This window comes from Camelus bactrianus, chromosome 31 (assembly GCF_048773025.1).
Source record: "Camelus bactrianus isolate YW-2024 breed Bactrian camel chromosome 31, ASM4877302v1, whole genome shotgun sequence".
Taxonomy (NCBI): domain Eukaryota; kingdom Metazoa; phylum Chordata; class Mammalia; order Artiodactyla; family Camelidae; genus Camelus; species Camelus bactrianus.
In genome coordinates this window covers 12,578,310-12,591,201 of record NC_133569.1, presented here as the reverse complement: position 1 = coordinate 12,591,201, position 12,892 = coordinate 12,578,310, and the positions used below count along the sequence as shown (strand labels likewise).

General features: G+C 42.7%; 1 protein-coding gene across 2 annotated transcripts in view; it reads right to left on the bottom strand.

Annotated features, from left to right (window-relative positions):
* GALNTL6 (polypeptide N-acetylgalactosaminyltransferase like 6) overlaps positions 1 to 12,892 on the bottom strand; it is a 790,170-nt gene that overhangs the window by 724,942 nt on the left and 52,336 nt on the right. Inside the window, exon 3 of one of the 2 annotated variants that reach the window (XM_074355532.1) lies at positions 7,185 to 7,195. The exons of the other annotated variant lie outside the window; for it this stretch is intronic. Within the exon in view, the coding sequence (XP_074211633.1) occupies positions 7,185 to 7,195 (11 nt within the window). The remainder of the gene's footprint in view (positions 1 to 7,184; positions 7,196 to 12,892) is intronic. 2 annotated transcript variants of the gene reach the window in all.

The following is a 12,892-nucleotide window of genomic DNA, read 5'->3' as shown; positions in this document are numbered from 1 at the left end:
CAATAAAGACAAGCTTTGGATCTTTCTTCCTGTTAGAGAATTTTGAGCGAGGGAGAGAAATCCTTCTATGCTCCGGGAAGAACATTTTGGCCATAGGCTATATGAACGCTTAGTGAAATGAAATAAAAAAGGCCGAAATAAATTTGGCAACTAAGGAGATTACTTTTGGCTTCACAGAGAAGGCTTCACTTGAGAGGTAAGGAGGAATCCATCCGTCAAAGAAACAGCTGCAAATAAAACCAACTGCAACTTCTTAAGAGAGAAAATCGTGTCTGAAATATGTTACCATTTCAAATAACATTGATGGAAAACGAAAATGGATTCATAAATGTTTGGACATTTTTGTGAGAGACAGAACACTGATGACCATTAAAGGAAGCACATCTAACAGACAACAAAATATCTGAAAAAATAAGGAGATCAGTAACATCAAAACCAAGAAAACACTTAGGAATACATTTAACCAAGGATGAGAGAGATCTGTACAATGAAAAATGCAAGGCCGGTAAAAGAACCTGAAGAAGCTACAAACAAGCGGAGAGATGCCCTGTGTTCATGGGTCAGAAGAACTGACATTGTTAAGGCGTCCACAATACTCAAAGTTATTTACCAATTCAATGCAACCCCTATCAAAACTCCAATGGCATTTTTCACAGAAATAGAAAAAAAAAAAAAGTCCTGACGTTTGCATCAAACTACAGAAGACCCCAAACAGCCAAAGTAATTCTGGGAAAGAACAAAGCTGGAGGCATCACACTTCCTGAATTCAAACAACGCTGCGAAGATACAGCAATTAAACAGCACGGCACTGGCTGGAAACACACACACAAACCAGAGGGACGGATTGAGAGCCCGGAAATAAATCTTCACATGTGTGATCACACTAATTTCTGACAAGGGAGCCATAAATACTCCATGGGGAAAGGACAGTCTTCAATAAATGGTGTTAGGAAGACTGGGTAAAACGAATGCCCATCTCTCACCAGTCACAGAATTAACTCAAAATGAATTAAAGACTTAAACAGAAGACCTGAGACTTGAGACCCCCCTAAAGAGGACACAGAGAGAACGCCCCTTCATGTTGGTCTTGGCGACAATCTTTCGCATATGTCAACAGAAGTGAAAGCAACAAAAGCAAAGATCAACAAATGGGACTCAAACTGAGGAGCGTCTGCACAGCAAAGGGGAGAGTGCACAAGATAAAAAGGCAACCTGCTGAACGGAAGAAAATGTTTGCAAACCAAATATCCAATGAGTGAACATCATATTATATATATTATACACATAAAGGATTTATACACCTTAACAAATAAAAAAATCAACAATCCAATTTAAAAATGGGCAAAAGCTGAATAGATATTCTCCCAAAGGAGATAGAGAGATGACAAGCAGGTACATAAGAAGATGCTCTGTGCCCCTAACCAGGGACATGCAGATCAAAACCACAGTGAGGTGTCACCTCACATGTAGAATGGCTACCGTCAAAAAGCAAGAGAGAACAGGAGTTGGCGACGACGTGGAGAAAAGGGAGCCCTTCCGCACTGTGGATGGGAATGGAAACTGGTGCAGCCACTGTGGAGAACAGTGTGGAGGTTCCTCAGCAAATTAAAAATAGAGCTGCCATAGGACCCAGCAGTCCCACTTCTGGGTGTGTACCCACAGGAAATAAATCACGCTCTTGAAGAGACATCTGCATCCTTAGTTCAGTGCAGCATCACTTGCCATAGCCAAGGTATGGAAACGGCCTAATTTTTCATCAATGGAGGAAAGGATAAAGAAGATGTGGTAATGTCACACACACACACACACACACACACACTAGAATATTATTCAGCCATGAGAAGGAAGGAAAGACACCCATTCATAACAACGTGGATAGACCTTGGGTATTACGCTAAGTGAGGTAAGTCAAACAGGGAAAGGCGAATGCCATACATTATCACTTGTTTGTGGAATCCAAAAAAAAGCCAAACTCTTAAAACAGAGAGTAGAATGGTGGTTACCAGGGGCCGTTCGGGAGAGGGGTGGTGAAATGGATACAAACTTTCAGTTGGAAGATGAACAATTCTGGAGATTTAGTGCACAGCACAGTGATCTTAGTCAGCAATACCATATTACATACTTCAAAGTTGCTAAGAAGCCAGGGAGTACACGTTTTTAACACGCAAAGGAAGTGATCATTGTGGGACACACGGAGGTGTTAGCTAAGGCTGTGGGTGTTTCATATTGCAGTACATAAATGTATCAAACTAACAAATGGTACACCTTAAATATGCACAATGTTATAAGTCAATTATTTCTCAGAAAAAGAAGCGTACATATATATTGACAAGGATCTATTAAACCATTACCCAAACCTGTTGTAATCCTTTATTTCAGGAAAAAAAAAACTGAGGTCCAGGTAGTAAGAATATATAGCCAATAATTGGAAGAAGAGGTTTTAACTTCAGGTCCTCACTATCCTACGGGTCAGGCAAGTCACTGAAACAAATGAACTGGGTGAGGGGGCAACAAGGAATAGTGGTCCCTGCCATGAGCTGAAAAAAGGCTTGCCTCCTCAAAGGAACAGAAATGTATTTTAAATGTTTATTAATGCACAAGACAGCTTAGAAGACACGTCTAGGGTTCGACTCAGCCTGTGGGACTGACACTTGGCATCCAAGGACTGACCCCAAACCGGCGCTTTTGCAAACTGGTAAACCACATCAGCGATTTACTCTCAGGACTCGTGCCACAGTTCATGCCTGGAAGCTCCTTCGACAGCAGACTTACCACTTAAAACATAATTTTATTTCCTGTAGCCTCTCCCATCCACGTATTAGTCCCAGTTTGATTAAAAAGAGCGTGCGGCCTGGCTAAGTCTACCACGAATAATCATCAAAATGGGAGGACACGAGGAAGCAGTAAAGACAGACAACTGCATGCAAACCTCCGTGGTCACAGGCTCCAAATACATGAAAACAACACGAATGGACTTATTGGAGGCTCAGCAGAAACACTCAAGGTGACAGATGCTTGACACATTCCAGTAACAGAGACGAGGAAAAGTCAAAGTGAAATAAAAAAAAAAAACAAAAAAAACACAGATGGCAGCGAGAGAGAAAGAGGGTTAAACAAAAGAGATTAGGGGAAGTAATTCTCAAAGGTCAGATTTGTACCGTTAGGAATTTGATGCCCAGAGAAAGGGAGCAATTGCAGAAGCATTTGCATCATGAGTTCTCACTCCACATATGGACCTCCTGAATGTGGCTATCTGTGATACTAGAAGAACACACTTTTTGTTTTATTTTATCTGCCTTAACTTAGGGTCCTTCGCGGCTACACACTCCTGGGATGGAACCATGAAGCTTTTCGCCTCAGACGAGGAGAAACTGGAACAGAAGAGAGCACTGAGAAGCTTGGCGACGTGGAGTTCATCTTCCTGACCTCTTCAGCAAGAGAGAAGCCGGGAACGGGCGGCACTGCTAACACAGGAAAAGGGCTTCTCGAAATTGCTTAAGCAACTACGTAATGCATGGACAGCCCACCCTGCAGCTCACAGAACATCTTCCACAAGGTCTGGACCTTCCTCCTAGACGGACGGAGAGCTGTCATGTGATGGATGCCCAGTGGGAGGGAGGAGGACAGGAGGAGATGGAGACACACTCCTACTCCCCACAATGGAATCGGGGTGGGGGTTGGTGGGGGAGGAGTTAGAGCAACGGGGAGAGTCATGAGAGTGGACGTCTCTCAGACTTACTATGCACTAGTGGTGTGTGTGTGTGTTTAGATGTACTTTTAACCTGCAATGAAGAGTGAGTCCCATGTTTAACTGTTACTTCCGCCCCCTGGTTTTGAAGGTTAGTCACTGGTACCACCACGCCCTCGTGCTGCTCCCTTCCCTCTCCCCAAACAAGGACTTCTTCGTCCAGTCTTCTGGTCTCCTTCATCTGTCTGGACAGCTCCTCCTTCATTAAGGCCGCCTTGCCGAATGCTACCGTCTACGGTATTTTCCCCAGTTTGTCTCCATTCAGTGCAGTTCCCACGGATCTCTGTTTCCTTCTGGTAACAATTTGGTGTGTAAACTACAAAAATATCTAAGAACCCACTGCCCTATGCTATTTGTGATCGTGGTTTGTTAAATAAGTTCCTGGTTTCACTGTAAACTCATCAGACACAGAACTTGTAGTCACGCCTCTGTACTTGGAATTTGTAAAACTTTGTGGCTACAACTCATTCAATTCCTTGACCTCGTTACTAGGAAGGAATGCCGTTAATCTGAAAATGAGGAAGGGGTTCCCTCAGCCACATACACAATGACACTGTTCCTTTTTTTTCTTTTTTTCTTAACATGTTTAGATGATTTAAAACACAAAATCTCTCATTTTAAGTTGTCTGTGTAAAAACCCCAGGATGAGAAACTCTTTTCCTTCTGTTTATAACTATTGTCTGAGTGAGTCACTTAGAGACCGCGTTGAGGACATTCGTGTATTTGACTCTGTCTCCTCTGGGGCTGATTCCTCTGCGGAGAGAACTGAACCACGTGGCAGGTGTACACATCTGTCAGACGGGAAACCACGACGGATGGAGGTTGCTTACAACTGCTCACAACTTTAAAGACACTTGGAGGCTCTGCCACACTCAGCATGAGTCATTGTATACACACCGGAACTATTTTGGCTTGAGCATGTTTTTACTTGAGATTAAAAAAAAAAAAAGAGAACAAGAGCCTTAATTTTCAGCTGAGTACTGGGTACATTTGACAACTTGGTCCCTATGAACTTCGAAGTGTGCTGGACTAATGCTTTTAATTTTGGAAAAGGCATTTTGAAATATTGTCAGGTTTTTTTTTCCTTTTTTAGATAATAAATGTGACTATTATTTTCCCCGGGAGAAAAAAAAAATGACTTATTTTCTCTCTGCTTTTTATTAGTTATTCTTACACTCACCCTGCATGTCTCTGCAGCGCGCACAGCCCGTTCCGCCGGGACCAACTTTCCCTTCTGCTCTGCCCCTTCCAGCTCCACTTCGCTCTGACTCTCCTCCGCCTGTTTCGTCACCCTGCTTGTCTTGTTATTTTGTGCCAGCTTCAGCATAATTCTGAATTTGAACACACGTCCTCATTGTTTCAATTAACTGGCTCACCTACCCTTTCGGTGACCTATTCTGAGGCCCCCTGTGTTAATTAACACCCCTTCCTCCCAAAGATTTCTCACCCGTGACGACGCAGTGGGGAGCAGAAGGAGAAACACAGACATCCGATTCAGAAGGTGTGAGGACAGGTGCGTGGCAGTCCTCCTCCGGCTTCAAGCCCTGAGTGCATTACTGTTTCAGGGACCAGTGACCAACAGATCTACGGTGCAGGGCATATTACTGGGCGCCCTCTGATAGAGTCAGAGGAGGCATTTGGTTATTGGAACAAAGGAACCCCGTTTCATCACAGTAACAACCTGGGTGTAACACAGAGGCCCGAGGGAGCAGGCTGAACAACAGCAGTTCCCAGTCAGAAACAGAGTCCGAGGGCCCAAGATAATCAAGGGAAGCACCAATAAGAAGAACTCTTCAGACGTGCAAACACTAATGAGTATCTATAAAACAGATTTTAAAAATATCTACTGTAGAGCACAGGGAACTATATTCAATACCGTGTTTCACCTATCATGAAAAAGACTATGAAAACGAATACATGCACGTGTATGTACGACTGAAACACGACGCTGTGCGCCAGAAATTGACACGCTGTAACTACACTTCAATAAAGGAAACAAGGAAACAAGAAACTAAAGGGAGCATCCAAGCCCTTTTTGGTGTGTGTGACTTCTGCCCAAACGTATGGCTCTGGAAAGTGTCACTGATTCCTTTCTACAAGAGCAAGTTCTTAACAAACGACCCCCCGTAGCAGTGGAGCTGAGTAAGCCTTGCTAAGTGTTACCAAAGGGTTGATGAGGAATAAGGACACCCTAGCATTTCTTCAGGATGAAGTAACACTTGCCACAAACGAAATGATTGTCAAAATATTTGTCTGAATACGCTCTGGCGTGCTAAGTTGAGGTCTCGGGTGACATGCGCTTCCGTTCTGTTAGGCACGTATTGACTGAGACAGATGAAACTGTTTCCCAGTGGAATTCCTGAGAAACCCTGAGCCTGAAGACCCACTGGAAGGCAGATAACTTGCCAGGTTTCCTCATACAACTTGTGGGTCCTGTGACAGCACAGAGCACAAGCTGTTACAGCCTTTTTCCTCCTTGAGAATATTAGGTGCTTCCATGTTTACCGAGTAGACTGACGAACTGTCTAATTATATTCAAATTGTTATATAACTATGTTCAAGGCTATTTTAATACCAATTTGAGTTATGCCATCATTACTTTTAGTTTTTAGAGGTCACTATATAGGACATACAGACCACACGTACAAAGACATAGAAAAAGTACAGCTGTGAGAATCAGAACCTGGTTTTATACCCCAGATCTGCTTTTTATTATTTTCCTTATTGCAGAGGAAGCCTTGAAGGTTTATTTCACAGGAAACCTTAAAAATTTATTGGCTAAGGTGGCATTTTCAACTCTTGGACACCACAGATCTACTTTTTAAAAACTCTGAGGTCTTGGGCAAACAACTTTTTTTTTAACTTGGTTTTTTTTTTTGTATAAGAAAATTAAGGTAATATAGATCTATCTCAAAGATCATTTTGTGAACTAAAAATGCGATAATATATATACAAGCTCCTGGCTTAATATAGACATATAATAGTTTTCAATGAGTATTAGATTTGATAATGACTCTGTCCTGCAAGTCTCTTCATGAGCCATTAACCATTTTTTGTGTATTTGAATCAACAATATTATAAAAGCAAACAAAGGCATAAACTAGACAACATTTTTATACTGATATACTTATCTTGCCATACAAAAAAGAATCCGTTATAATATGTGTGAATATAAGGGTTTTTTTTAATATTATCAGCACCAAAAAGATAGGACTCTTTGAATTAGACAAAGGTTTTTAAGCTCAAAGAACTCCAAATTGCGAAATTTGGTAACAGAAGATAGAGAAAATAACGGAACGTGTAAAGAGGGTTGGGACTGCAGACTGCCTTTGAGGTTTCTATACTTGTTAGCATCTTTGCATCAATTAAACAAAACACGATGAAACTATTAAAGCAAAAGCAGATAGATATCATGAAGCCTCACACTACAACGTACCAGGTGGTCCCCTCCCCCCGCTTATGGGGCTACTCCGGGTTCACAATGTCACCCCAGTATGATCACATGTAGTACACGCTTGCACCCTTGCAAGGGCCCTGGTGTGGGTGATAAGTTAAATAGTGACGTGCCCAGGCGTGACCTGGCCTTGAATCACAACCTAGCAACAAACACACATGGAACTGACACTATACATTTAGCACATATTACACGTGTTAATCCTACTCCAAACAGCTGTCGTGCTTTGTAAATATTTCTACCGTATGTCACTGCTTCACATACAAAGTAGCGTATAAAGAGAATTTTAACGTGATCGGTATCACACGAATGCAGAAAGATAAGGGCGATGGGTTTGAACGCTCCATTTAGCCACCGAGACAGAAGAGTCTCATTTTGCTTGTTTATCTCGCCTGACAATGTCCAATGGGAAGCAGTTTTATTAGTGCGTTTCCAACATCAAAAAGTTGCATGCAAAATTAACTTGGTGTTTAACCATTATTTTGTTCTCATTTAAAATTAGTTCTGCCTGATTCATTCTCCTTTGCTATTTATAGAGAAGAAAGAGGCTGGGCAGTTCTGTTTGCAGAAAAGCATCACCACTCGTAACCTAGTACTTACAAGACAGCCAAACTCAGTTAAGATTTAGCGGGTTATCCTGATTACTTCACTTGAAAGATATGTTATGTCATTTCAAGCATCTCTGTTTTCACTCCACGAACAGAAGTTAAAGAAGAAAAACCACAACCAAACGTGCATTAACTGTGCCAGCATTCTGAGACAGAACAGCAGGGAGGGCCGCCTGGTCCTGTCTATGTCACAACCTGTGGCTCAGGCGTGACTCTGACCTCCCCTTCGCGCCACGCAGTAGCTGACATACGGTGTAAGACGGAACAGCTCTGTCCCCAGTCAGTATTCTGCAGTCGTCCATTTCTTCCAACGGCATTTATGACAACGCCACTACCCTGTTCAGAAGGAAGACTGGAAAGACCAGTTCTGTTTTTATCTTGATTATCAAAGTAAGAGGTAATTCACTGCTCCCCTTAGAGCAGTTCCTGGAGTCTCATGTCCACAGCGAGTCCAGGGGCCCCTGGGAGAAACGGAGAAGGACACTGGACTGAATGAAGACACCTCCACGAGTGCCGGCACTGAGTTTCTGACCGTGGAGACAGAGGGTAGCTCCTCTGCTGAAGTGGCAACTTCCTTCAAGGCAAAGACAGAACCTCCGCCCGAGGAGGGCGCCGGGGCGGTTCAGCGGGAGGACGGGAGCCAGGGACGCAGAGCGCAGGAGCGGCCACCCGCTGGGGCACCGGCCCGCAGCCCTCGGAGGGCCGGCGTGAACTGGGAGAGACTGCGAACTGGTCTGAAGGCTCACTGCCAACTGGGCTGAGGCTAGCAATCGTATCAAATTATAACCATCACACAAGCTCTCCTAACCTGCTGAAACTCACTTCAACTGTGAAGGCTACACATTCTACCAATACAGAGAAATCAGTGATCGCGTCGCGAGACATCATTAAAGGAGTTACCAAGTTAATTCACGTGGATGCAGGTGAGACTTATTACTTACCTTAGATTTTAATTCATAGTCTTTGTTTAGATTCCAACGGGTATATTTAGCCTACGTTTTATTTTGCCTCCATGTAGCTTCAGTACACCTCCAGAAACCACCACGATATCTAACCATTCACTAAGAATTTATACCAAATTGGTTTTGAGATATGTTTCCAGCAACATCAAACTGACTGAGATCAACAAAGTATCAAATCTGTTTCCCGGTGCAAGAGTTACCAACAAAGCTCAATGTCCACATTTAAAATGACTAACAGGGAACCCACAGGCTTTGCCAAGAAGCCTTTCTAGTAACCAGAAAACCAAGAAGAATTTTTGGAACCTGCTTTTCCCATGTATATGTGTGTGTGTGTGTGTGTATACACACACACACACACACACACACACACATATCTATCTTCCATAATGAAATCAGGGTTACATTCTTTTCTTACCAAAAATACTGCAGCATTATTTTTCTACTCTGATTTGTCTCAATACTCAAGTTCCTTGGGATAATTCACTGTTGCCCAAATATACACCACACTTTCTGACTCCTGGGGTTTTGTTCATGATCCTCTCACCTCTATAAAAAATTTAAAAAATGGTACCTATCCCTAAAAGCTTATATTAAAAACTACCCTCTTCATGAAGCCTTTCTTGTTTGTCCTATGAGAGATAATTCTCCTTCCTTTGAATCCACCTAATATGTTATTTGCACCTTTTCTGATATCTTACACATTTGGTCCTTAATTCATAGTAGATTCAAGCCTGGACATAAGTCTACCTTCCTCACTTCAGAACTGGATGAAGCCAGACAGTCCCTTTGGCCCTTCCAGAGGAACGTTAGTTTCTTTACCCTTAAGAGAGCTTAAAACACCCCTCTCAGCAGGGCTGTTCTAAGGAGCCGAGAGGAGATGTCCCTGGGACACCCGGGGTGTGATAACCATGCTCGCTTCTCTCCCTCCCTCCAGTCTCACTGAAGGATGAGAGCTGTCTGAGGTCAGGGGCTGTGACATTTAGTGTTTTATTTCTTGAGGTCTTCATACAAGGCCTTTTACATAATGAGAGATTTTTTTAAATGCAGGTTTTTGTTAGTTTCTGTGGGAGTCACCTCTTATGTTGGTTCTTACTTCCTTTTCTTCTTACGGGAGAAACACATGGTGACTTCTGCAAACCACTGTCCTGCCCCCTCTGCACGGCTGTGGCAGACGTGCCCTGACTTTACCCGACCCCCACGCCCACTCCCAGCACTGCTGATGGGCCAGGAGTAAACACCTCTCCCAGCCTGGACCAATTCGATTTTTTTCCTACCATGATTTTCCTCTGGGAAATTTTTAAAAACACATAATGAAAATGAGAGACAGTCTTTATTTCCGATGAAAACTGTGGAAGGTCTGGCTCAAAAGCTGTTGTGAACCGTGTTTCTGTCCTGTGAAGGAAACCAGTCATCGGTGCAGAAGAATAAAGCCAACACACAGACAGAAGCAGAAGTACGATCGTGGAGCTGGAGAGCTGCCGCTGGCGTCTGATGTCTCGTTCAGATGCCTCCAAAGCCTGGCCAAAGGCCTGCCTTCCCCATCACTTGTTGACTCCAGTTTACCTCAAATAGGAAGACTCTTTCCTTTTCAGTAACTCTAATAATGGTGTCATGTCCCTACCGCAACCCACGCCGTGTGAACGATGAGAGGATTACATACACACACACACACACACACACTCTCTCTCTCTCTCACCCAGATGTCCTTTGCCAGCTGACTCCGGTAAAGCCAGAGTATCATCTCAAATACTGAGATAACTACTCACTTGTATAATTAATAAACCACTTGATATAACGTAAGTCACAGGTAGGCAGAACTCCTCATTTCTCCAGAAAACTGAAATGATTAATTACAAAAGGAGTAGGCAGATCGATAAACCATGTGTGTAAAGTTTTTAGAGGTACTAAAAATCATTAGGAAAAAGAAAAATGGCTTTTCAGGATTGGGTTGATGGGAGCAACCTAAGAAGGAACTCATCAAACCACATCCTGGACGCGGAAGCGTGGCAGGTATACAGGGTCACGCTCTGCCTCTTTTGCTCCTGAATTTCCTCCTACTTTAAACACAACTATGCTGGGTCAAAACCCAACAACACAGTTTTATCCATACATAATGGCTAATTCTGTGTGTCAGCTCGGGGTACCCAGATATTTGGTTAAACGTTATTTCTGGGTACGTGTGCTATTGCGTTTCCAGATGAGCTGAGCATTTGAATGCATGGACTGACTATAAAAGATTTCCCTCCCCAGTGAGGGTGGGCATTGTCCAATTCGTTGGAGGCCTGAATAGAGCCAGATGTGGAGGAAGGGAGATTTGCTGTCTCTGCCTGAAAGACTGAGCTGGGACATCACTGTCCTGCCCTCAGAATGGAATGTACATCATTGGCTCTCGTGGGTCTTCCAGCTCGCAGAGCACAGATCACAGGATGTCTTGGCCTCGAGAACCACATGAGCCAATTCCTCATAACAGATCTGTCTGTCTGTCTATTATCTGTCTGTCTGTCTGTCTATCATCTATCTATCTATCCTGCTGTTTCTGTTTCTCTGGAGGACACTGGCTAATACACCTTATCTCTATTACCTCTATTTCATTTACAAAATTCTATAAATTCCAAACAACAATGTAGATAAAGACAAAAGAGCTTATAGTGCATTTAAATGTGTACAAACATCATACACTGAACAAATATTACACAGCAGACACCACTGAATGCAACTCACTTGAATGTGACCTAACAGCCTGGTTCTACCAGTGTCCAATATGGCATTTTCCTGAAGATTGAGAAGAAAACATCATCAGTCTTTTACAACTTAGAACAAAGGGGAAGAAGCAAAACTGGCTGCTACCTCTGGATGATTCCTACATGACCTAAGAATTTCCCTGTTTTCTGGACCCAGTGTTTAATTCTGACCTTGCACACAAACGCAGATACACATACAATTTAGTCCTATTATGATAATGATTCTCTCAGGACCCATTACCTCATTATGAGTTTAATTTGACTATCTTCTCATTGATATCTTTTAAATCTATTAACAAATATTTACTGAGTATCAGCTGCGCGTCCAGCACCCTGCCAGCTACAGGGAGCACTGTGGGTTCAGTTGTGTCTCCAGAAAGCAATGTTGTGCCAGCATGTGACCTAGTTGGAAATAGGGTCTTTACAGAAGGAGTCAAGCGTGGTGAGTCTTTAATTCAGTGTCTGCTGTTCTTACCAAAAGGGGGAAATCTGGACGTGAACTGACACGCACCAAAGAGCAGGTGAGGACACAGAAGCCGGGAGAGGGAGCTGGAATCCGTCCTTTAGCGCCTTCAGAGGACGCACAGCCCTGTCCTCGCCTCGACCTCAGATTTCCAGACCTGAAGATCTCCAGAATCATCCAACAGTACATATCTGTTGTTAAGTCACTCATCTTGTGGTACTTTGTCATGGTGGCCTTAGGATACTAACATAGGGAAGAAAAAGATAAAAGAGTAGAGCCCCTTCCTTTGTTAAACTAGAGAGTAATTGAGTTTAGGACCTTAAGCATCTTAGATCAAATATCATTTTTCTTAGGAATGCTTTTCATAGAAATTCCATTTAAAATGCCTTCAGTATGCTATATGCTTGTGTGTGTGTACAAAGACACATACATATGTATATATATTTTTGATATATAAAGACATACACATGATATATGTTTACACATATGGTATATAAAATCAGCTTTATAGTTTTATCACTAATGAAAGGCAATGCATCTACCTGATAAATACAGCTGGCTACCTGGTTTAGACCTGAATTAAGCTATGGCTTTAACCATTCTCCAAGGAGAAGTTCTGTTGATCATGCCATAAATTGTCTCATTTGGCAAGAAACACAAATACGTCTGCCACACAGGATATTGTAACATATTGGATTTGCTTGTGCATAAAAACAAAGCTGCATTTAAATATATTTAGCAAAGTATACTTAACAAAATCACAACAAAATGTATGTAAACATACATAACATGACCCCTGTCTTGGACCTAAATCTGCTCAGCCAGCGTAGTGATTTGAAAGTTCGCATTCCGAGTTTAAGGCCATCACCATGAAGGATGTGACCCCCAGTTGTTTACAGCACACTCAGCCCTCATG